The sequence below is a fragment of the Rhea pennata genome, chromosome 1, assembly GCF_028389875.1.
Source record: "Rhea pennata isolate bPtePen1 chromosome 1, bPtePen1.pri, whole genome shotgun sequence".
NCBI lineage: Eukaryota > Metazoa > Chordata > Aves > Rheiformes > Rheidae > Rhea > Rhea pennata.
Window position 1 is genome coordinate 124,174,094 of NC_084663.1, and position 25,392 is coordinate 124,199,485.

The 25,392-nt window shown below is 34.3% G+C and overlaps 2 protein-coding genes across 4 annotated transcripts in view; one reads left to right on the plus strand and one right to left on the minus strand.

Annotated features, from left to right (window-relative positions):
- The window catches only part of CASK (calcium/calmodulin dependent serine protein kinase), a 215,998-nt gene that overhangs the window by 106,313 nt on the left and 84,293 nt on the right, over positions 1-25,392 (plus strand). For both annotated transcript variants that reach the window (XM_062599616.1, XM_062599625.1), the window contains exons 6-7: positions 12,655-12,757; positions 23,234-23,409. In XM_062599616.1, coding sequence (XP_062455600.1) covers positions 12,655-12,757; positions 23,234-23,409 — 279 coding nt within the window. The remainder of the gene's footprint in view (positions 1-12,654; positions 12,758-23,233; positions 23,410-25,392) is intronic.
- GPR34 (G protein-coupled receptor 34) lies at positions 8,233-11,489 on the minus strand. Of its 2 annotated transcripts, none has more exons than XM_062573955.1 (2): positions 11,420-11,489; positions 8,233-9,925 (listed from the first exon to the last, which is right to left on the minus strand). In XM_062573955.1, the coding sequence occupies exon 2, from the start codon at positions 9,900-9,902 to the stop codon at positions 8,760-8,762; it is 1,143 nt and encodes a 380-aa protein (XP_062429939.1). In that variant the 5' UTR covers positions 9,903-9,925; positions 11,420-11,489; the 3' UTR covers positions 8,233-8,759. The 2 variants fall into 2 exon arrangements, with proteins under 2 accessions (XP_062429939.1, XP_062429930.1); XM_062573946.1 differs by having other exon boundaries at positions 8,233-9,855; positions 11,420-11,488.

Sequence of the window (25,392 nt, forward strand, 5' to 3'; positions counted from 1 at the left end):
TTTTATGGGTGAAAACTGGTTTCAGTGCTGTTTAACTTCAGCTCCAAGAGTTTTCACAAAGCAACAAAGCAACTGGCTGTTCTTGAAACCCATGTGTAATGATACAGTATCCATATCTATCCTCATTTGAGATTTAAGTGACCAAATTAATAGATTATGTACGTGTAGTCCAATGATGGATTCTATGGAAGCAGTTTACAGCTGGTGTGATGTTCTAGGATTACCAATCAGTTGGGGGAAACTTGATCCGTTTCTGTACAAGAAATCTAGTGTTTTATACAAACTATCCAAAAGTCTGCACAAGACAGTTTTCCTCCTCCACGAGAAAGGTTTGATCACAGATCAAGATCTGTTTAGCTCTGCAGAGCTTAAGACTCTTGAATTTTTTTGTCTGAAATGTCTGTGGCTGTGAAGTGTGGCTTTTCATCAGCTATAAATAAGTTCCTTTGTGAGAACAGAGAAGATACCATATAAAAACTTCTGCAATATTATCAAGATCCTTGTTTTGTTAGTTTTGCCCTATGTTTAAACATCCACAGTGAGAATACACTTCAGTGGTGTACTGTGAATTGTATTGTTCAGGTTCATTTTTAATTTTATATTTTTTTCTCAAGTGATGGGCATGTGTGCTGGCCTCCTATTTCAACTAGATAATTAATCTGATTTAGGATTAAATTTAGGCGAGGGAAACTTGTTGTGGAGCGTTAGTAATCAGTTTGTAATGCTGCAGTTAGTTTGTATGTACTTTATTTCTTATTCCTGTTAGCCTTAGTTAAACTTTGGAGAGTACTAGTTGTTTTTACATGACTGTTTTTTTCCCCTTTCTACTTTGAATATATATTAGAACTATTTTTAAAATAGAGTCTTTTGTTAATTAAATATTTTGTAGTCTCTTAAACTGTCTTAGAAGTCTTTGTTATTGTAGTATTCCATCTGTTTTTAAATACAAGAATACATATTCTGAAAATTTGCTAAGAGTAAAGCATAACTAGATGCCAAAAATGATGTAAGCAAATTTAGTTAGCAGGGGGCTTTGTTATTATTCAGTTGGTTACACCTGTAGTATTTAAGATTCTGTGACCATAACTCATGGTGTGGGAGGAGCTAGTGCACCTCCATTTCTTCTGAATTATTGTATGATGATAGATTGTTACATTGAATTACAATCTATCACACTTCATTTGGGAACTGATTAGTCATACAAATGACAAAGGAATGGAATATTATAAATAAAAAACCCCGAAGTATATTGTTGATTCCAAGTTGTAAGTATCTTCATTGATTATTCTTTTAGTGGTTTGTTTCTATTCACCTTACTTGGAAATGTTTTATTTTATTTAAAATATATTTGATGATATTCAAACAGTACAAGTGTATCTTTAATGCAATTCATTCTAAGTTCTCTATAATGACCTTCACATACATTCTTTTACTTTAATATTTTTGGTACTCTTAAGGTGTGATCACTCGCTAATTTGTGCATGTTATTGGATTTTATGTGGCAATAAGGAACACATTGCCACATAAATGGCAATGTATTTGTATTGTATTTGACATTGTATACAGACAGCATATTTTGTGGCCCAAAGCCACAAAACCAGGGAAATTCACTGTGGGGAAACATACTTCAGTTTGCCATATATGGTCATATTACATAATATGCTCAGTATGGATTGTAAAAGGCTTAATGATGCACTTGCAGACTGCCTGGGCACTGCCTTTCCCATGCCACCTGCCCAAGGTGATTGGAGACAGCCCCGTCAGTCTGTCACAAACCAGATGGCGAACCAGCCTGCTCCTTAATGAACGTTGCACGCTGGTAGCCGCTGCTCCTTGTAGGCTGGAAAAAGGCAGTGGTCTGGTGACCCTCCGGCTCCCATAGCAGTCGGGGCTCCCTGAGTCATGGAAGACCCAAGGGCATATGTCTTAGTGTCTGCAACTTCAAAGGTGGAAGACAGCTACTGAGTATCAGGCGCAGCGAAATAGGCAAACCCAAATGTAGGCTGGAAGACACTGAATAAATGTATAGCATGCATCAAATCTGCTGCTGTATAAACTGTAAGGCAGAAGCATACAGAAGAACTGTGTGCCGTTTTGTTCAGTTGGCCATCACGTAGATCAGGAGACTTCTTGTAGAGCACCAGGGTTCCTCTCTACCTGTTTATTACATTTCCTTGCAGAGGGAGACCCAGTATGTGCCCATGTTTCTTCCTGACTTGATGTAATGAGGATTTTAGCTATAGTCAATATATGTATTTAATGTTGGGGAAAGTGCTGATCAAAGCAAAGTCCTCTAAGCTCTTGTTTAAATCTAGTCTATTCAGTCAAGCACTATTGCTGAATCAGTGAAGATAAATTATTTGCCAGGTGGGAGTTGGTCTGTCAGACTTACTGCTGTGCATTAATGATTTATTTTCACCAGCTTTAGTACTGCCATTGTGATTCAGCAAAATAGATCCAGAGCAAAAGTTCCTATGTTGTTTGATGAATTATGAGTGTATGCAGTATAACTCCATGGCATTTCCAGTATCCTTAGTGGTATAGAAGTAGGGTTACATTGCACACATAGCTTCAATTCTTTGACTGTTATAAAATATGGAAAGGTGTTTCACAGGTTCCAGGTAGTCTTTTACATACATAAAACACAAAGAAACAAGGTCTTTCAAGCTGGAAAACTTATGTTGAAGAAAAATCATCTCTCCAAATTTTAATACTGCAGGTCCTTAATTCTAAATACTGCATACAGTTTTTTCACTTCCCCAGTGAAATTCTTTGTGCAACCTCCAGAGGTCTCCTTTACTATATTTGCTTTTTTTAAAAAAAGTGGCTGTGTATTTGTCATGACAATTTTTACTTTTAACTTTAGAATCAGCTTTTATATGAAAACTGTATTGATTATCACAGGCAAATAGGAAGCTTTCACTGTGTTTTGTTCCACATACCTCACCATTTTTTCAAGTTAAATATATGTGTATATAACAGCTTTTTGGCTTTTCCAGATATTTCTTAAGCTTCTGTGAAAATGTAAAAATAATAAAGCAAAAATAAAAACATGGCAATAAGAGCGGAACCGATACTAAAAGACAGATTCCATTGGCTGCAAGCTGGAGATTTTCAGCTGCAGAATGAATTGTCTGCAGATTTGTTATTTAGTATTCTTGTATGGATGTCTTACTATAATGAGAATTTTGGTGGAAGGAATAGCAAGTATATTTTTCTTTTAAAAGCACGTAGACTTTTTTGTATGTGGTTTGAGAATTCTGTGAGGAAATGAGCCCTGCTTTCTAATTGCTGCCAAGGTGAGATATTCATCATCATTTACAAACCAGAGCAAGAACATTTTTGAAGGCAGCACTGTTTAACAATTCAGGTTATTAAAACGCCACCTTCTAAGTACATTCTAGCTAGTTTAAAAAAAAGTACACATGCAAGTGCACACACTTTCGTACATAAACATACACACGTATGTATGTATGTACATATGTATATGTATTTCCAGCTCTAAGTGTGGACTTTGAACGTGAGGGCCTTTTCCAACTTCATCCCTTTTCCTCTCCCCAAACATCTGCACCCTCCAGCCATCCACAAACAACTTCTGTACAAGAAATTTTTCTGCTAATCTGTCTATGACCACTGGATGGTGACAGTTCTGTAGCACCTTCTCCGTTGTGCTGGATTTCACAGAGACCTCAGTAGCTCGGAATTTGGATAAGAGGTGGAAAAAAGGCTGGTAGATGATTGCTATTGCTACAAAGAAAATGCTCAAAATGTATTTTGGATTGGTTGAGCTTCACTGATGGTCCTTTTCTCTGTACGCTTTATTTGTAGTACGTAGCACAGCTCCCTCCACTCCACCCAGGTTCTGTATGTGCTGTCAGAGAGCCCTTTACATCAAGGTGTCCATAAGAGACTCTTAATTAATTGTTTCTCAGCCACCTAAGATTGTGCTTCTTTCATTGTGGTTTCATTAATTCATTTTCCATGTTAATATTACCAGAATAATTTATAATTTCTTCCCTTATGAAAAAAAATAATTTGAAAGCTAAAAATAGAATTACAATTAACTTCATTTTGAAAATAAAAATTGGTTACCTATACGTTTTTGTATGTCTATAGTTCAAGTTATAAACATGTTTATGGCAAACAGTTCTGTTTCTTGACATATATTTTTCACTGATTTAAGGGGTATTTGTAAGACGATGTAGCTATTAATGTTTGTTAAGTCAAAAAGGCTTAAAGTGACCATCTCAACATGTATACTTTATATGCATCTTGTTTATGTATTTGTAGCTAATATTTATGCTAATGTAGAATATGTGCTCCTTTTTACAAACATAAAAAGAGAGGTGAAACTTTGGTGACCAACTGAAATTTGAGGATGTGTTGTAGACATGAGTAAAGAAACAAAATAAGGTTCGTGCAGGTTATATAGACGTGTTGAGTCAACCCCTAGTTGCAGAGAGAAGAATATTATTCCAGTAATAGTCCCAGTATTATCAATGGTATAGAAGTGAATGTCTGTAAAAGTGACATAAATTGATTATTCTGCAACTTGTTGCAGTGTTTGTGTCTAACAAAAATGCTACTGAAACCTATATACTATTCAAAGGCTGCAAAATGTGTATTGTACGAATGAATTATCACTGTTTGTTTATTATTCATCATATGAAACATTAAAAAAAGGAGGAGGGACGTCTGAATTATTTATCAAGTGTCTTGTACTTGTGACTCTCTATAGGCATAAATGGAATGATTTTGATGTTGAAATTCAGCTAAAGATTTAATTGCTGTAGCTGGCCTTCACAGCACTTAGTAAGCACTGCTAAGACAAGCAGTAAGAAACAGTATTAAAGTGCCAGTAGTACAGCCATTGAAAATGTCACAGCATAACTTTCAGCAGACCTCCAAAGATGCTTCAGGACTGTTTCTTTTTCAGTAATATTGGTTTGCAGAACCTAACATTTTACCTTTAAAGTTGGGACAGATTGATTAAAAAAAAAAAAAAAAAAAGACTTTGAGGGTTAAATATGAAAATATAGTAGGTACCTGCCTTTGTTTTTCATTCATTAATAATCATTTCCTATGTGATAATGCTGTCTAGATTCAAATCACTTCTGAGCTAGTTCATACATTCGGCCTCTGTCATCTTGAAGCATGGACATCCACAGTTGTGGAATTCTGTAATAACTTACTTCTACTTGTTTGATTGTTTTGGAGGCTTGTTTATCATTCTAACTATTGTTCCCTTACTCTTAAACTTGTGTAAAAGAGCATATTTTTGTTCGTCATCCACTCTTGCATGCCATACCTGATTTCATAGACTTGTGCCCCCCGTTCAGGTTTTCATTTCTGAGCTGAAGAGTTTTATTTAATGTATTCTTGATAGAATCTGTATCATGTGAATGACAGAGTGGCACAATGATGACTTCTCCATTCCTTTTCTCATTACTTGAACAGTCCTTTTGCTGTTTGATTGCTTTTGAGTACAGAGTTGATATCTTAAACCTATCTTCTAGGTTTGACTACCCTGTACTGTTTGAAAACTCTGTCATCCCATTTCACTCATTCCAGATTGTAGTGTTCAACGTATTCATAAACATGGTCCATATGCGTGTTCTTGGGAAACATCATAAAGTAAAAAGACAACGTATTCTTAGCCTTTCTTTCCAACTTTTGACTAGTTCTAAAAACAAGTTATCATTTAACAATTTAGTTTACTTAAGAGCATTTAGTAAGTGACTTTCTTGAAGTCCAGGTATCAGATCATTTTTGTCCCAGTGCTTCTCAGTTTCTCTAAAGAGCTCCTCCGTTTACAAACTTTCTGGTATATGACTTCCCTCAGAAATCTCTGTTTGCTCTTCCCTAGTGTACCCCATACTTGCCTAATTTATTTCTCTTAATAGGTGCTATGAATTTGCCTAATATGAATATTAGACGGTAGCTTCTGAAGTTTCTTTAAAAAAAATTTGGGTCACATTTGCTTTTCTTTGCTCATGTACTAAAGCTGATTTAAGTGACAGGTTATAGAGTTAAATGATCTGGTACTGAAATGCTTTTAAAGCATTTTGCAGCTAGCATGTAGTCCTGAGAAACTGTTATTTTTCAATATTTCTTCTGAAATGGTTTTCTTCTAAATAGTGTAAAACCTCTCTGTTGATAGTACTCAGGACTTCCTTGGTGCTCCTTCCCTAAAAGCTGTAAAGAATGGCTGTAGTGTAGAACGTGTCTGATCAATACAAATAGGTATCAATATTTAAGGCTTTACTCTTGTATAAAATATGTAATAGCTTTCACCAATAGAATTGTTAAAGCAGAAAAGTCTACCTAATGATATCTATATTAATGATATCTTTATGATAGACCAGTGATGGACCAGAACACATCCAGAACATTGTTTTGTTTTGATTTGTTTTTGTCCTGGGGAACAAGTTGCTATTTGCTTTTGGCTTTAAAAGTATACCTCATTTGTAGCACTGAAGCTCTATAGTATTACTTGATCCTCCAGAAAGATCTCAGTCTATTTTTGCAATTGTGCAGTGTCCATAGATTAAAAAAAAAAAAAAAAAAAAAAAAAGAAAACTTTTTAATGAAAATTCTGTTTTAAACAAATATATTCTGTAAAAGAATTTTGGAATTTCTGCTTTGTTCAAGTCCTCCAGTGGCCTGCTAATCAGTGTTTTCCAATAGCCACGCAGATTAGAGCAAATACAGGGGAGAAAATGATGAGATGATGCCTATGTCTTGTAAACCGCTGGTTTCTAAACCATACCAGCTTTACCAGAGCTGATGTGACTTCTTGTGTTATTATAATGCCTTCAGCTATAGAGGACAGGGAACATGCTATTTTTGACACTGCACAAAAAGGCTGTACAAAGTCAAGACAACTCCTGCTTTGGTACATGTAATAAGATGATGAGATAACACGTAGAAGATTCTGAAAAGGTATAGAACAAGTTATTGAGAGAATAAATCAGAAATTACTGTAAAAATTCGTGAATAATTTTATGTTGAAATGTTTAAGAAAAATGTAGTTGCCAAGGTACTTTTGCAAAAATCAAATGTTTATAAAAATAAGAAGATACTTTTGCAAAAATTAAATGTTTGTAAAAATAAGCCCCTTGCAGACTAAGAAAAAATTCACAGTGTGCCTTTTTTAAAATGTGACAAAATACATTGGCTAGATGTTGTACTTGGTTGACATGTTTATATTCAGTTTAACCAAATCTAGGTGAAATAAAATCACACTAAAAATTAAACTAGGTTTATAACTAGCAGAGGTGAAATATTAGGTCTGTTGTGTTTAATGCGAATTTTAACACTAGCTTCTCTAAGTCCAGCATATTGTATAGTAATAGTAGAATTTGCTAGTTTTGGAATAGATTTGATCAAAAAAGTAACAAAATCCATTAGAGAAGTTATTAATAGTCATATTAACACTCATATCAACCTCTGTACTCCAGTTTACCTAAGCAGTATTGCTTGCATGCGTTTAGAATAATAAAACCTTGTTTTGTAGAACTAAGTTCTAATATCTAATTTATTCACCTTTTTGACCTATCATGCTAGACACACATGTTATTTTTTGTATAATTACTTCTCATGGCAACTCTTCAGGACTAACACCCTCCACCCTCACTTCCTTCCCTCCTTTTTTTTAAATGATGGAGCAGTTTGAAATTTTAATGTTTGTCTAAATATGTAAGACTTATAATCTGAAAATATAATTGCATGTAAGGTATATTTGCTATTTTATTACTGTTTACATAGCATCAGCAGTTATCAAAGTTATTTTAATCATGTGAAAACAGAATATCTCTGCCAGAGGGAATGTGCAGTTGAAATGAGTGGCTTTGGAAATGTCTAGGTAGGCGTTAGCCTTAAGAACCAGGTGAAGCTAAGAACTAGGAGTCTGAATGAAGGTCAGAGCTGATGCTTCAGAGGTTCACAAGAGCTATTTTTTTTATTATTCTGCTGTAGCTGAAATTACCAAATTTGTCACTCAAAGTTTGAAGGAGGTCTTAACTAACTGAAAATACCCTTTTATCCTCTCTCCTTTTTGAATTTCCAATTTTCCTAATTCCTTGCATGCTCCTCCTGAGATATTTGACCTTGACATTCATAAAAACATTGAAAATTTAATAAAGGGCTTAGAAGGCTTGAAAATTTTAATTTTGCTGTTTAATAAAACAAAGTGTGTTTTCTGTAATGATAACTGAATTAATGACCGTCTTGTTCTTTAGCTCATTGTAAAGCCATATACATTGTTAAATTCTGAAATACTCACCTGAAAAATTAGTTCTATAAAATGCAGTTAAAACACTGATCTCTTTGAAACGTATTAAAACAGAGAAAGGTAGGAAATCTGTAGTAAGTAGCATAGCTCTTTTGAATAGGTTACGAAAGCATTACTTTTGCAAAATTCATGTTGTTTACATACGCAATTGGTGATACTAATGTGTACATACAAGATTCCTTATATATACAGGTTAAAACCACTGTGGAAATCTCCCCAAAGAGTTAGTGTTCTGGATGAGTCGAATAGAAGATGTCCGAGATAACATTAAGTTTCCCATTTTGTTTTCTTCGATAAAGAAAGTAAACTCTTTCTAAAAAGTCACTTCTTTGCATGAACAGAAGACTTATCATTTCTCAACGGGAAGACAGAGGCAGGATTAGTAACTGCGTAGTATTACGTTGGTGTATCTTGAACTGATGTCCTAAAATCACAAAGAGAAGCCATTATCCATTAATTTAAATGATCAGATCAGCGACTTCTTTTTAAAAGAACTTGAATAGGGAGTGGTAGTAGATAATCTTTCGGGTGCGTATTGTCCAAGTTGCATTTCCGAAGTACTTTCTAAAGTTACTGTAGAATCCCTATGAAGTCTTCTACAAATAAGCTGGAATACAGTCTTCCGCACACTTCCGGACATCAGGAAATACATAACTGGGTCTAAGCAGCTGTTAAAAGATGAAAATATAAGCATGACCTCATTGCATTTGTGAATGATCTCCTTCCAAAAGCAAGATGGATTTTGTAATTGTGATGTAATGTAGATGAATCGGAACACGTGATAAGGAACAAAACATACAGTGAAAATAATGAGTACGATGAAAGAATTCCTTGCTGTCTGGGTGTATTTTCCTGCATTAGGAAAATTAGCTCTTTTCTTAGAAATTTTCAGAAGGTTCTTGGCAATTTTAACATATGAAAGTATCAAAAGGAAAAAAACTATCCAAAAAATGACAACAATAAAGTAATTTAAAATTGCTTCTGTCTTTGCCTTGTGTTTATTTCTGTAATGAAAGCACATAGTGGAGTTACCTTCTTCACTCTCAAGGAAAGATGGTGCAACTACTATTATAAATCCTGTTAGTGCAAGTGCCCACACTATGCAACAAATATATATACTTCGTGTAGTAGTTAACATTTTAGGACGTTTCACAGACTTATTTATTTTTATATAGCGATCTAGACTAATTAGTCCCAGCAGTACTATGCTAATGTACATGTTCATATAAAATAGAGTTCCTACAATCTTGCATAAAATCAATCCAAACATCCATGTGTTTCTGGTAACGTGATACAATATTCGGAATGGAAGACAGAAGATCAGCAGAAGATCTGCAATAGCTACATTTAGCAAGTAAACTTGGATAGAATTCCTTTTCTGATGAATGCAGAGAAAAGCAAACAGGGCTATAATATTTCCAACCAATCCAATAACAAAAATAATGGAGTAAAAAAATATTAAAGCAAATGACAATGAGTCTTCATTTAAGGGACAACTGGCATTGTTCTGGATTTCCAAGAAGTTTCTGGCTAGGTTGGTTTGGTTACTCCAGATGACTTCCCTGTATGGAAGAATGTTCAAAAAATCAGCTGAAGTTGCAGCCATCATTTGTTAGAATTTTCTTTGCTGCTCTGTAGAGATGTAAAGAGAAATTATATAAATTAATCACCCAACTGTTTGCTTGTCTTACTGAATACACAGTCTGAAGCTACATAAATTTAAATAAGACAATAAGTGAATTAACCTGTGCTGAGCTAATTGTTATGACAATTATGACAATGAGAACATTTTTTAATTAAGATGCAAAAAATGTGGAAGCATAGCAAAAAGAAGTATTCTCAGTGTTGACAGTGTTGATACAGGATACTTAGAAATACATCAAATGATACTGAACAGTATTCATTTTTAGATAGGTACCCGGTATCACTTTCATGCAAGTCACTGTTATCAACTGCTAATTGCTTCTTTAAATGAAAGCTACTTGGCTATATAATCTGCTATAAGTTACACTGTGTGAGTTCCTAATATTATAATAGCTTGCTTTTAATAATACCTTCATACAAATTTAATCTTTTTTTCTTTTGTTGAATGTAATATTCAGGTTGTGCAAGAAAACTAATATTGGCTTGAAACCACATTCATGCTGTGATAAACATATTTTCCTTGTTTTCATAAGATTTCTAATTGCAGTGAACTTATTTTTGGCCTGGAAGGTATAATCTTAGAAGATAAAAATCAGCTTTGACCAAAAAAGGAAAGCCAAAGCAAAGTGTGGTTAAGAGAGCAGAATAATAATGAGCTCTTTTGATAGTTAAGACTGGTTAGTGATAGTATAAATTCTGTATTTAATTTATGTGTCATATTGATAAAATACTGCATGAAGTACATTTAGAATTTTTTTAAAAGGACAGATTTTTGTTCCCATAAGTCTCATTAAAAAACAAAACTGTTCTTGGTAATTTCAACTAAGTCCTGCAACAGGAAAAAGTGCTCTGTGCCATACACAGTTCTTCGTCTGTGTACGAGGCCTTAAAAATGCCTGTTTACATTTAAATGTGCAATATAATTGCAGCTGTAAAAGTAGCATCATTTTAAGCAAAAATCTTAATGACCTCTAACACTCCTGTATACGGAATCTGAATTATCAGATAGACAGTCTACACTTCCTTGCTAGCTGAACTTAAAATTGCATTGAGTAGGTCTGCACTGTCTTAGCAGTCTTCTGAAGACTACTGCTTTGTTATATTTGCTATTTCATATTATCTGAGCTAGAAATAATTTTAGAAATTTCATCCGGTAAATAACTCAGTGCTTTCAAACATATCTTGAAAGCTATCTTCCACTTTAATTTCTTGTTTATGTTGCTATCCTGTAAAACCCTTGACATATAATGACATAGGTAGTTGTATCTTTCAAGTGAATGAGAGATGGAAAAATCAATTACACTGCAGATGCTAAAAGCTAGAATGTTTCTAATATATAAGAAGTGTCTTCACCTATAAGCAAGAGACATATTTGGCTTGAAACTAAGTATATTAAAGTTTTGAAGGTAATTTTCAGTAGTACATCTAATTTGTATTCTAATAGAAATTTGTTTTAGTATAGTTTAAGAGGAAGCTACTTACCGTTTATTAAGAACTTTTGCTGATTTTTCAAAACCACTGTTGAAGAGAGGAAGGAGTAACATGCGTGTCCTCTCACTAGAAAGTTAAAGCACCAGCTTCTCTGCAAAAGTGATAGCAATCAGCTGACACAGTGCAAGCAGCAACAAGGGGAAGTTTAACTAATGTTGCAACTGCATTTTTTAAAGGTATTTTTAACTAGCAAAACACAGTTTATTGAAAATACTGATTTTAATGTTAATTTGGACTTTGCTGAGGGAAGTTCTGTTTAAAGAAAAAAAGTCTCTGAATTTCACTCTAAATTGGAGAGTTCATTATTTTCACAGAAACTTTGTTTTTAGTGACCAATTTTGGTCACTTTTTTTTTTTTTTTTTTTGGCACAAGCTATCTTCTTCTTAATACTTTAATCAAAACAGTAACACCATTTTAAAAGTGTAGGGTAAAAATATATCATTTGTCATGATCAGATACTTGTGCTTTTAAATATTCTAATATGGCTGACTATGCAAAGGATGCTGTGAGCAAATGTAGAAAGTAGCTTTACAGTAATTACAGTATTTTAGTTGTGTGTTAAATACTAAACTGTGATTAGTAAGTGTTGCTTATATGCTGCTTCCTTCTACTTCCTCATCTCTACCCTTGCAAATAATTGTACAGTATTACTCTATTTTTATATTTTACATCTCACTCTTACTGATAGAAGGAAGGTGCAAAATTAAAGGCATGTACAATTGTGCAAGGAATCCCATTTAAAGAGCTAAACAGTTTCCCCCTCACTAGAATATTTGTTGTAAATGTCACAGGGACATTCCTTTTCTGCAGTTGGAAGCTGATTGGTGAAGTCTGTGATTAAGGCCCAAAATAGTGTTTGGTATTATTTGTGTGAAGAATAAAAGTGCATCATGGTTTCAACTGAAGAATTGGAACAGTATAAGGCTTAAGTGTCAAAGGTAAAAAGAAAAAGTAATTCCAGGAGAAAAAAAAATCTTCACAGACTTTCATCTTTATCTCTGTTTTACTACCATTTCACTTTGTGTTCTCAGTGAGTACTGATAATTCCTGAAGGAGATAGTTAAAAAGGAGACCAACAGAGAGGAGTTCACGCCAAAAAAATCTGAAATGAAGAACCCCATTTAAAAAAAACTCTAGCTTCTGTTTGCTAACTTACGAAGGTATTTTCTTAAAAGCAAATTATACTTTTCAAGTATTGTAATAGTCTGTCTATTTTTTTTTTCAGCCACACTGTGTATTGCTTGCCTCAAAAGAGAATTCGGCTCCTGTAAAGCTTGGTGGCTTTGGGGTAGCAATTCAGTTAGGAGAGTCTGGATTAGTTGCTGGAGGTAAGAAATTTAGTGGGTTTTTTTCCTTCCAAGTTATAGAGTACTATATATGTTGTACTGGAGAATTCTGTTCTTCCAACACGACCTGGCCTATAAAATACGAACTCAAAAATAATCTCTCAATAAAGATTCTGTTAACTTTATAAATACACACAGTTAATCTGAATAGCTAATCAGTTGTACTTCATTGTTATGTGTATGTAACATACATACTCTGCATGTACAGAGGATTAAATCTCTCTAAATATTACTCGGCAAGAGTTCACACTGTTTTGATCAAAACAAAGTTGAAAACTGCAAAGATTTTAGCATATTAATATAATCCGTGGTATAACTGGTCTGCATATGGTAGACTAAATAAAAGTGATACCAAGATTGAAACTTGTCAGAGCAATTGACTTAATGCTCCCCTGTGGTTCTTGGCAATTTCTGTCAAAATGCTACACTGTTTAATAGAAGAATCGTATTAGCTATTACATGTGGCTTTTTTTTCTATGTTTTTATATTTCATTCTAAGTATTGCATAAGACATCAATATCTTGATACATATGTATATTTTTTGACTGTGTTTTGGTTTTTGTGAATTTTATTTCCTCTAGCTGCCTTCCATATTGTTCCAGACAATAGGGTTATGCTTTTCTCAACCTGCACAGATGAAGACCCAATCAGTTTTCTGATGCTTTTCATTGCCAGAATAGGGGACCATAACAAAGAATTTCTTTCATTAGGGTTTTTTTTTTTCTTCAAAAAGGGTAATTCCTTTTCAGTTCAGTGCTTCTGCCAAACCTCAGCTTTCCTAATCTAATTCTTCTAAGATGTGTGTCATTTTGTCTTTTGTGTGTTTTTTAAAATAAAAGGCAACCCCAATATAAGCACACCAACAATTTCCATTTTCTTCCAGATATGTTTAATATCTGAAATATTTCTTGTTACTTAGAGACCTAGATGCATCTTTTCTAGGAAAATATCCGTTCATTAAAGCTAATGTTGTTTACTTATAAGATCATTCCTTTATGCTGCTTTTACACAGTTCTTCAAAGTATTCATATTTTTTTGGTTCCAACCTTTTCTTCGAACATTGTTTTCTGTACCTCTGCCACTGCTTTTCGTAGTGATAGTTCTTACACTTCTCATAATTCTCTGATTTTCCTTCTTTATATTCTCACTGAGCAACTTCAGCTGCTCTTTGGGAGCTATTCAGTTACATTGTGCTCACTGACTACCAGCTGTCTCACAAAAAACTCGAGTTCAATTTTCTCCCCGAATTTGTCGTATCCTTCCTTCCCTGATACTGTTCACAGTTCTGTGATCCCTCTTGTTGTTCACATGCTCAATCTCTGCATTATCAATGCTTACCTTTTCTTTTTTATTAAAGGTATTTTCATTCCCTTCTGGTTCTGTCTGCAATATTTGTAGAATCTTCTTTCTTTCTTAATCCTCACCAGTACAATATTTCTTTGCGTGTTGGTCAACTTTTGCCTCATAGTCTGTCTTCATTCATTCATTCTCTCTCTCTCTCTTTCTCTCATTTCCCACATGTAGCCTTTTCATTAGCATTTCTTACTTTCAGCTTCAAAATTAAGCTGTCTTTCTTACCTCCAGGAATACCTATATTAATTCCTCCTAATTTATATACCATATAAAGTCTCAGTTCTACTACTTGTCTCAAGTTTCCTCCTTTTCTTTTTCTTCTCATCTTCCATTGCAGTCTTTACACTTCGAACTACATCTCCTGGCTAGCAGTTCTTTTCTCTTCCAGAGTCCTTTCTGCAGGAATATTACTAGAGAATTATCGAAACAGCACTTGCAAAATTTTATTTCTTCCACTTACATATTAATACCCCATATGTGTTATATGAAGCTTAACTGTAGTGTCTGTTTGAACCAGACTGTAAGAAATTTCTTGTAACAAATTCTTTACTTACATATTTGCATAGCACTAAGCTATATTACTATACCCTGTAGATTACTTTTGTTTAGTAATTAATAATTTTAAAAAATTACAGGGACTATTTATTTGTCAGTTGCCTCCTGAATGAAATAGGAGTGCTCTACTTGCACAGAAATTTATGATCAGTATAATAGCCAGCCAGTTCACTGTCATATCCTTTTTTCCCTAATTTTAAGTTAAAAGCAATAATTCTACTTAACATAGTCGATTATTTCCCCTGTAGCATGTCATTTGTTGTATTTGGTGATTCTTCTCAGGTATAACGTATCAAAGAAGAAATGCTCGGTTAATGAAAGCTACTGTGACATATCCCTTACTGACCTGAAAAATCCCTGCTTCTAAACTATCTTGGTTTTCAGTAGATCTTAAAAATTTTATCAAGACTAGAAACGCACTTTCTTATAGTTACAGAAAAATGCAACATTTACCTAGATGCAGAAAGGTTAGTAATTAATATGTATTAGCACAATATCCTAGAAGAATTTCCTCATTTCTAGTGTAAATCCCCATACAGATTATCCTGGTATTCAAGGACAGAAATGCTTTTTATCTTATTTTATGTTGTTTGGAGTTTCTTATCTTTCAAACCAGAAAAGAAAACTTTTAGAAAAAGCTTGTCAACAGTCAAGATAGTATAACTGTAGGAAAGTTCAACTGATAGGATTCTTTCCTCAATCTTGCATACAAAAAACAAGCCACTACACAGAAGCTCTTCAATATTTGTGATGGTCATTCTTTTTTGTGTTAGTATTGTTCTCCTAAAGTGGGAGTTGCTATAGCCAAAATATTCAGGGCTTACCTAGCTTTTTCATTTTATTTTTCTTATTTTCAGGAATATTTGCCATTTTGTCTTACCTTTTCACATTGATACACCTGTGCCTGACAAGCCCAGTTCATGTATCCCCTGGAGAGCACGAGTACAAAGCCATTAGCCACCTCAAGCTATACCTTGTAGGATACAGCTTTGGTTTAATTAGGGCTTTGGAATTCTTCTGACTTACCAAGGGAAATCTTTTTTTCCAGTATGCATAAATCTCTAAAAGTATTCTGGGGTTTATTTGTTTTTTTCTGATAAAAATAAATTAAATTTGAGTATGAAGAGTAGGCCAGTCCTGGTCTTTGGACATAAGTCAAAGGCCAACTTGCACTGTTCAGAAGCATTAAAACTACAGTGTCCTTTCAAGCAAATAGAGAGTTATTTGACAGAAGTGTTAGAGAGCCCATGTTAACAAGCAGATACTAGATGTCATTAATGAAAATATGTGTGGAATAAATTTTAGGAAAATGACTTATTTATCAACTAAAAATCCATGGAGTTTATTTTAAGGGAGTTTAATCATTATCAAGGAACTACAAAAACAAGTGGACATAGCCATAACTCATTTTGATTAAGACCAACAGGGAGAATGTAAGGAAATACTTTTTGTTCCATTATGTTTGCCATACAGGCTGCAATTCATAAGAATCAAGATGTGGCATCTTCTAAATCACAGGAAATTATTTTCATTAGCTACCAATCTCTGAAGTTCTCTTTTTGTGGGGTTCTTATGATCAGAAGGGAAAAATCGTATTAAAGTGGTATTCATTTGATGCATTTAAATAGGTAATTTAAGATGAAATTCTCTCAATATAGACAATAGTTATAGATCATCATAATTTACAAATGTAACTTTTATGGGACAGGGTGTAGAGAGGAAACAGTCCAATATGTTTGTATGGTGATGATGCAATTGGAGAGGTAGTGCAACCCAGCAAGTCAGTGATTTAATAGAATAATTTCATATTACGATCTCATTCTTCTTTCTTGGAAGAATTTTCTTCCATAATGTAGTATGAATTGTCACAGTATTTTCTTAAATAAGTGTAGTCATGTCAGGTACATCGGATATGTTATCTTAGGTACTAAGTCTCAGAACTTTCAACTAGTGCACAGTATAAAAGCTCTAAAACAGAAGCCATTGAGTCCACAAGTGAGTTCTGTTTCCTCTTCTTAATTTTTTTTTAATTCTCCTGGGTTCAGCTAGTACAAAATCAGATAACTGCATAGACTTGAGTGGTATGAGATTTTGTAGCTGTTTAGTTGTGTCTTGTCTATGGATAGTTGACTACTTTTCTATTCACTTTTTATTATTAGCAACAAAATGTAGTAGGAACCATTATGCCAGTCCAGTCCAGTACTTACTTTTCACTAAGCATTAGTTAGGTCCCCAAAATTTTTTAGAATCGTACAGTATCTTTATGGATCCTAACAAAATCATCATCGTCATCATCATCATCATCTTACTGGAGAGTGTCTTCTATGTTCTTCGTAGAAATACACCACACAGCTACCAAGTGTTCTGGTTGCTTCATCAGCCAGCCTTTTGGAGTTGGTACAAAAATGGCAAAGGAAAGCATTACTGTAAATTTCCCTTGACCCTTTCCCAAAGAGCATTGAATTGGGGAAAAACTCTCAAAGTTCCTCATTAGTGGTATGTTCCCATCAATGTAAAATAATCTTCTTGGTGGTTTTATATACCCCAGTTTAAAAAAAAATGTTTTGGGAATGTTACATATTTACGCTGATCAGCATTGCTCAGCATTTATGTCTAAATAGCACAAAAAATCTTTCATTTTCCAAGGGGAGATAAATATTTGTAAACAGACTACACTAGTATTCTTTTTTTTTTCTTGCGCAATAGTATTTTATTCTTCTGCACAGCAAGACTATCTCAATATTTTTGATTTTTTTCAAAAATAAAAAGATATTTGAGTCTCTTCAAAACTTCGTGTATGATACTTTGTTATATTCAACAGATACAACTGTGTTTTACTATCTGTCAGAATTTCCACTTCATATCTGAGTCAATTTGAGAGCACTTACAGGAGGCTAATGTGATTAAAATCAGTTTAGATTTACTTCCTCTGTCATCATTTTGTGGCTAAAAAAGGCCAATGAATCAATTATTATAATTTGTCTGGCTATCGTGTGATCTTTGTTCATTTTCTGGGCACTAATATCCAGGTGTCCCATTGTCTGCTGCTGTATCTTTTTAAATACATTTTCTTCAGACAGTCTTCTGTGCTGAAGTTGAATTAATTTTTTAATCTACTCATCTTCTCTGTTCACTGGCTTTAAACATCTCTGTTGTCTGGAGTAATGTGGAAAGGAATTAAAAGTAGTCAAATATGATCTATCTGATCTATTGTATGTGATCCTTTGATTTCTTCCACATTATTCTGGACATCCCACTCTTTTAGAAACTTCTTAATTTAAAAACATATTTCTTATTACACTATGTGAGAGGTCAGATGGTAATGTTTATTAGTACCTCACATTTTTTTTCCTAAAAATTATTTGTTCCAGTTGTTTCCTAATACATCGTTCAGATACTACTGCTGTTGAAAGACTCTCCTTCTGATATCTTGGTCATCAGCTCCCTGCCTTAGGGATGACAAAATCTGATTGGGTCTCTGTATATACTCTTCTTCTTGTGGAAAGCATAGCCCTATTGTCTGGAATAATATGGAAACAGTCCTAGAAACTAAATTACCAAAGGTAAGTCAAAATTTATCTTTAGTGCTTGTAAATAGTACTGGATTGATAACACTGAGGACTGAAGCTCTGTCTTTACCACAGGAAAAATAAGCGAAAATAGCAATTTTACACATTTCCACAGTACCAATATGCTTCAAATCTGGCTGATAACAAAGCTTGCCTCTAGAAATAAGATTGAAATAAGCTGTGCCCATTCAGTCGTTGAAGGCTTTCTAAGAGAGTGAATACTTTATGTAAGCATTTATTTAGAACCAATTAGAAAGAGGCAAGTATCACATTCAACACAGACCACTGAAGAGTCTTTGTATAATGATGATTTTCAGTTAATACTACTTTAGAACAAGTAAGAAGAACCTAGAAGTAGGTAAAAACATAATTTATTGCAGTCCTTCATGTGAACTCTTCTCATACACAGACACAACTAAGCAGTAATTTGTGTGCATGTATCCATTTTTATTTAAATAAATCCTATTTTTCTTGGGCAGTCATTAGAATATATGCCTGAGTGTTCTTATATCCTGAAGTATACAGGACCTGTAGAAGGCAGAAAGTATTTCAGAGGGAGAAAAATGTCTTTGCTTACTCTTATGTCTCATCCTACTTCCAAAAAGATACAAAGGTTCCGTCAAAACACCAAAGAAAATTCAAAAATTTCCAGAATATTTAAAGATAATTGAACTACTGTGAAGAATATGTGCTTTAAAATATTATACTGCGGACACGTTTAGAATCTGAGCTTGTCTACTAGATAATCAGCCTACTTTTTCAAAATTATGAAATTTTTAGGCAATGGGTAAGATGCTGCTAGAAAAGAAACTGAAACATTTTGCCAAAAACTGTAACAGACTATAAGCAAAAGTGCTACTTTGGTCTAAAGAGCAGCCAGTATCTATGACTCTAGCAAACTTTGTTGTATATTGATTTCCTTTATTCTGTTAATGACAAACACCTTACAATTCTTATAGCTGTAGCATATGAAAAATCCATACTTATGTGTAAGTTCATGGGTGCAGTCTGTTCATTTTGCAGAGATAAGTGCAATAGTTCTTGCTCAGACAACAGTTTTTAGAATAATCTCAAAAGTGTCATTTGCTCCTGTGAGGAACACAGTGAAGTAGTTAATTGTCATGAGGAAGATGCCAGCAGTCCCAGAAATGATTTTAGCTTTTTTATAAGAGTTTATAATATGTAGTATTACTTATTCCTGTGCAGATCTCAATCGGTCAAGTTGCTGTTTGTTCTGGGTTTGCTCTTTCATGGGGGTGAAATTGCGATCTGCTTCCATGTCTAAAGCAGCAGGACCTTGAAATCTGCACTAAAAAGATTACAAAACCAAATCATTTTGTAATTTGTATTACAGCCTTTCTTTTAAACATTAGGTTAATGTACCCTTCTCTCTCTCACTTTTTGAGTATATATATATATACTTCTTGTTTAAAATTAAAAAGCAAGTATTAAGGTTTAGTAGTACTGATTTGTCATCATGCTATTAAGCAGCATCCATTTTTCATACAGTTGTAGCAGGGATATGTTGAGGGTCTTACACAGTTGTATAAGATGTGACCTATTAACTGGTCTAGTCCTTCTGCTTAACATTAAGCAGTTCATTAAGGTGGACTTGTCTATGGTATGTTGCTTTTGAACCAAGACAGCAAAGATTCCGTTCTTTTACCCCTCATCGGAGGTCTGTATGTTTCCACAAGGAGAAAAGGGATTTGGGCAGATCAGAGAGGAACAGTGTTTTTAACTGCAACTTCTGTCAGCGTTTTTCTGAAAGAGAACTTGAGTACTAAGTAAGATGCAACCTCAGAGTCTGGTGATGTACTGGATTGTCTCCAGATAAAGTAAATGAGGAACCTTGAGGTGTCAAGAGGCTGTAGTTTGCCCAAGGTCATACAGAGCAAATAGGGACTAAGCCTCAAGAAAACGTTGAACTTTTCTTGTTCTGTTTAAAAGAACAAACAAAAAATGTGTATAGGGAGAGAAAAATGATAATATGATGAGGGTCGTTGATAATGAACACAGTGCTGACAAAATGGATGTGTATTGCATAAAAAATTCTTGCATATTATGTTTTGTCTGCAATTTTGATAAGTTCGCTGATGCAAGTTATGTTTGCTTTTTATTGATACGCAGTAGCTTTGTAAGTGTTTTTGTATTTCCTAACCCTGTGGTCGGGAAGAGAAGTAGAGAGAGGAAAGGACAACTAGAAATTGTTATCTACCATCAAGGCACTTCCTTCCAAAATTTAGGGAAGCTGATTAATGCTCAATTTAAAGTCAGTATTTTCTTCTGCATTTATTTATGAGTACATAAGGATTTTTCTTGTTCACTGATCTCTGCAAAATTCAGTTTTAAACTGAAACATTTGCTAAAGGGGAAAAAGAAGAAAAAAAATGTACTTTTGAGACTTCTTGACAGTGTAAACTACTTATTTGATACAACCGTGATTAAATCAGGGCAGGCAACAGTTCAAACTGAAAACTGAAACAATTTACCTTTTTTTTCCATTTAGTCAGTGTTCTGTATGTTGACAGTTATCCATGTAATGCTGTTATATTGCACATGTTGCTATTTTACAACGCAGAGAAAGTGTAGAATCAATAGCTGTTTGATTTTCCTTAGAAAGGGATAGGCCTTCAATGCAGTACAAATACTTAGCTGACATAAATGCATCAGTACAAAAAAAAATTTAAGCCCACTTCCCTTACAATACACATGTTCCTCTCTGCAGCAATTGTTCACTTATACCACAAAGAAGCAGAAGCTGAGAGAGGAGTGGCACATTAATATACATTATAAATATATATTAAGTCAACTTGAATATCAGTTAGTACATATATCAGTTTCATTAGCTACCTGATCCATGTAACCGTGTATGTCTATCAAGTTTAATGCCTATTTTTTGATAGCTGTATTTGTTGTTGTGATATCTTGTCTAGTGATTTTTACTGTGTCTTTTGAGTAATCTCTATTTCTGTTGACTTCCCAGATTTCATAACAACAATTAGTCTTATAGTAAAGCAGAATCTTCGGAGTATCTCTTCCATTCATAGTGATGCATAAGACTTAAACAGGACCTTTATTATTACTAAGGTTTTTTCAACATGTAAGAAAGGTTGCACCTCTTCTGAGATTGCAAATGGGGATCTCTGCACTCACATGTCAATAAATTTACCACTGAAATAAACAAAACTGGGGCAATCCTTGCTGCTTTTGGTTCTTTGCATCATATCTTCCATATTAAAGATTTCCAAAGTGTGGTATCCGTATCACTAATGTCACATGAGCAGTTTTTAAGTGATATGCAAATACTGCTTAAGCAAGTAAGTGTTGCTGCTTGTGTGCATCCATAGCCCTAAATCATAGAATCAGCTCTGAAACACAGCTGGAAGTGTTAATGCCTCTGCTGTCACCAGTAATGGCACCTTAGGAAAAATAGTTAGGAACCCCTTACAGACAGAGATTTATAAGCACATGAGTTCTCAGTAACTTCTTATGCATAGTAAATATATATGCTGTCCCCTTTCCTTCCCTTCTCCATCCCCAAGGATCTATGGATATGTCTGTGAGCTTGAAGAGTTGGCTTTGTGGTTTATCATTTAGACATAAAGGTATCGCAGAAGCCTTTCAGCGCATTCTGCGCTGCTCTAGAAGCAGCTGTGTGTAACCAATAAGAGGAATTAATAATCTTTGGCTGTGCCCAGATGTCTTCCCCTGCCAAGAGTGTATATCACGCCTCTTTCCACAGTGGTATGAGGGGTGAGAAAGACATGCAACATCTTGCTATTTTCCTTTTTTAGCCTGTTGAGGAATTATACCTTCACTATCGTATCAGCCTAGACTGCATGGACGTTTAAATTTAGCAGTCTAACTTAGCAAGGTAATATTCCTCTGTCACAGGCAGATTCCTAGCACTTGTTCAATAGAGAGATTGCATCATAAACTGGAAATGGAAAAGGTTGAGCACAAAATAACCTGGAGCTGGACAGTAGTATTGTTTCACCTTAAGAATGGCACAGTGAAAGAGATGCTGTCTTTCTTTCAATTTCGTAATCCTCGTAAGTTAAAAAATGAATAGGTTCTTTTGGTACCTAAAAGAACTGCTCTAGCCCAAACACTACATTGTTCATATGCGAAGTGGTGTCCTGGTCTTTCAAAACTTAATTCTTGTTTCCTTGTAAATCCTCTGCAGTGGAATCCTGTTTAGCATGGGATGCCATTTGTAGGGAAAGGTAAAATGTTTGTTGCTTTTATTTAGCTGAACGTGTTACATAGCATTTGAGTGACATTCTTCAGATACATTTATCCACTCAAAAGATTAGTTGGTACTAAATTTGTTTGGTTTCCTTGTGTGCATATTCGTTACCAAGCCAAAATCAGTAATGTCACAGAACCCCTACTGTGTGGCAACCATTAAATGCACCACGTGAAACACATCAACATTATATTTCCATTTACTAGAAGGTGTTGTTTACTGCAAGAAAATAAACAGCATATTTGCTAGTATTTTGCATCCTTGTTGACAATTTCAGTATCTCAGCTAAGATTTGAGCAGGTCAGCAGACGAAACTCTGCTCTCACTAGAGGCAGCTTTTTCAAATGAGCGATGTAGACAATATGTTTGTACAGGTTCTCTGGATAAATAATGCTTGTTTCCAAGGTTGCTTAAGTTGATATTTTTGTGTTTATATAGAGTGTTCCACTGAAGAATTTTAGTGCTTTTAAGTGAATGCTGTTTCCTGTCTTTCAGAGATAGGATAGACTATTACTCAATCTATAAAAGTATAAATCAGCAAAAGAGAAACTAGTCATTAGTCTAACTGGACATGTTTAATAAATACTGAACTGGAGGAAAAAGGAATTTTGAAATATTAATCCACAAATAAAACTTATTAAAATTGTTTTGGTTTAATGCTGTGTTATTCTTTATTTCCATGTTTGACAGACATTGCTTTGACTCAGTTTTGTTTTTATTTCTATTTAGGACGTGTAGGAACACCTCATTTTATGGCCCCAGAAGTGGTAAAAAGAGAACCTTATGGGAAGCCTGTAGATGTTTGGGGTTGTGGAGTGATCCTTTTTATCCTGCTAAGCGGTTGTTTACCTTTTTATGGAACCAAGGAAAGATTATTTGAAGGCATTATTAAAGGAAAATACAAGGTAAATGGCAGTATGCCTGAGTTCTTCTCCAGTAAGATGAACTTCCGCTGTTAAAATTTCTGGCAGTTGGTTTCTTTATTTACCTTGACTTGAGCTTGAAGCTTATAGAAAGCTGTCTCTGTTACTCAAAAGGAGAGATGATTTTTTTCCCTCTCCAATCCATTTTGTTCATATTGTGTTTCGTATCAATGGTAGCATTTAGAAGGCAAATTTATTTACTCAGATGAAATAATAGAGTGCAGCCATTAGCCCCAACTGTACATAGAGCTCAATAAGGTTACATAAGGTATAATTGTAGAGTATAGCGATCTATGTGTTTCTTCTGTTTCATGGATCATTTAATTTTTTAACCAAATAAATCACTATCATAAAAACTGATCATCATGTTGCTTTGATTTAAAGTAAAATATATGCTACTGTAAAAAATGTCGTTAGTTTATTTGTAAGTACTGTATGTAGTAAAGTATAGCTGATTATTCAGGAGGAGCTACTTGCAACTGAAAGCTAACTGCTCTGCGTGCAAGGTAAGTATGTTCCATGAGATAGGCATCCTGGAGCCACTCTGGAGACAAATTTAAAGCTTCTACTTTGTTATTTTTGCTGCTTTATCTAAGATCATACTGTTTTGCAATACTTTTGCACTAAAGATCCTGCACATTCTGTGTATTACCAGAGTAAGAGTAGAAACTATTAAAACTATCTGATAGCCTGTAGGGTGTTGTATGAAGTACTTTTTCTTTTCTTTTCTTTTCTTTTTTTAAGCATATTAACAGCGGTCTTCTGAAACATAAATCACAGCTGTGGCACCACACCTGGCCAAGAGTATATTATTTAACTCTTTGCATTTCATATTCATAGAAACAGCAAGATTTCTTCAAGGCACTAGTTTTTGGATTTTGTAGACCATTAGGTGCTCCAGTTTCACTTTATGGAAGACTTCTCTATGGAATCTCTCAAGCCACGAAAACCTTCTGGAAGTTTAGAAGTTAACTACCCTTTCTTTCCCCCCCCCCCTTTTTTTTTTTTCTTTTTTAAAGTCATGGCCAGCACATTGTGCCTTCTCAGTTCCTTTTCTGTTCCTGTTTCCACAGTAATATGTCTATTCAGTGAAAATAGTTAAGAATTTCGAAATAGTCTAGTTATAAGCTTGCCATTAGCTTCATTTCATTATAACTGGAAAAGAATAACAAATGACAACTATAAATGTGCATTTCATAGCCAGATAAGTGTTCCTGAGTGCCTGCATCTAAAGGGATAACTTTTGCTAAAGACTATTTGTAAATAAAATAGAACTCTTTGAATGAACAGTTCATAGTTTTGCAAAAAGTCTGGTTATAATTTTGAATTTTCGCTTAGTACCTCATAAAATTAGCAGTATATAATCTAAATAAGACTTAAGCTGTTCATAAATTAAATATTAAAAAAAGCTTAAGGATAGATTCCTTTACTGCAAAAACAATTTTCTTAGTTTACTAAGATTTTATTGATTATTCATCCTCTTGAATAGTTGGATGCAAACCTGCATATATGCAAAACATGAAAACCTTATTATAAATCATGTCATTGCTTCCTAAGGATATAGCTCTGCTCTAGAAAGTGTGAAGTGCATGATTGCTTGTGTTACTGATCACATATCGGTATGCTATCCACTCTGAGTGACTAAAGATACTGCATAGCCGTGCAACTGTTGTAAAGCTGAAAGGAATTTTCTGGGGAGAGGCCTTGTCCAGAGTTGCAATGGGACAGGACTGAAATAGTTAACAAGAAACATTAAGCAACTCCCTTCTTACTCAGAATCAGTGGCATGAAATTGTGGCATTATACAGATAGACTGTCTTTCCTTATATTGATTTCTGGAACAGATTTAATTTCCTTATTTACCATATGCATATTTAACTGCTAGACAAAGCCTAACTGTTTTTGATTTTTATAGCGAAAGGTCAGTTTTATCTGAACCATATGTGAAATTTAAAATGTTAAGGA